The sequence below is a fragment of the Sinocyclocheilus grahami genome, unplaced genomic scaffold (genome assembly GCF_001515645.1).
Source record: "Sinocyclocheilus grahami isolate Dianchi unplaced genomic scaffold, SAMN03320097.WGS_v1.1 scaffold61551.1, whole genome shotgun sequence".
Classification (NCBI taxonomy): domain Eukaryota; kingdom Metazoa; phylum Chordata; class Actinopteri; order Cypriniformes; family Cyprinidae; genus Sinocyclocheilus; species Sinocyclocheilus grahami.
Window position 1 is genome coordinate 1 of NW_015527618.1, and position 809 is coordinate 809.

General features: G+C 45.4%; 1 protein-coding gene across 1 annotated transcript; it reads left to right on the top strand.

Annotated features, from left to right (window-relative positions):
• Nucleotides 1–176: 176 nt before the first annotated feature.
• Nucleotides 177–803, top strand: LOC107581000 (transmembrane protein 101-like; the record flags this gene model as incomplete). The annotated part of the gene is made up of 1 exon (XM_016266599.1): nucleotides 177–803. A coding segment is annotated over one exon (309 nt), but the record flags the coding sequence as incomplete, so codon positions are not given.
• Between the last annotated feature and the right edge of the window lie 6 nt (nucleotides 804–809).

An 809-nucleotide genomic window follows, 5' to 3' on the forward strand; every position in this document is an offset into this window, starting at 1 on the left:
AAAAAAAAAAAAAAAAGTCTGAACTATCAATCAGACGACAGAAGGCATGGAGCAGTTTGTGTGCAACAGGTTTCTCAGCAAAGTTTTGATCATTTAGAGGCCTTAGAAATGTGCATATTAAATATGAGACTGTAGACTTTATAGGGTTAACATCACTGACACTATTTCCCCTCCAGGTTTACTCACTACAGCACAGTAAGGAAGACCGGCTGGCCTACCTGGACCACATTCCTGGTGGTGAGATCACGGTCCAGCTCCTGGTGGTTGTGTTCGGGGTGTTAGCGCTCTCCTACCTCTCGGGCTGCTACGTGCGAGTGGCTTCCCAGATCCTGGCAGTTCTGTTACCTTTGGTTGTGCTGTTCATTGATGGCAACATCGGTTATTGGCACCGCACCTGCCACGTGGAGTTCTGGAACCAGATGAAGCTCATCGGGCAGAACCTCGGCATCTTCGGAGCGGTGCTTATTCTAGCCACAGACAGCTAAAGATACAGGGACATGAGCTCTGTCCAGGCAGTGCTCAGGACAAGCATGTGTCTCATGGGAGCATTTGCTGAAGATAAAGAGAATAATGTGCTGAAACTGACAGTGCACTCAAAGGTATTGAGGATACAATTCCCAGCTTGCTCTGGAATCTGCAAGCACAAAGTCTTCAAAAGACTGTTTACGTTTCGTTTGTTTCCATTTTTAATGCATTATTTAAAAATTAAGAACGACTATGGGTCTTAAATGTTAAATTAAAGTTGAATGGTGAATTAAGGGTAGTTTGGAAACACATTGTCAGTTTTGTTACACCCCCCCCCCCCCCCC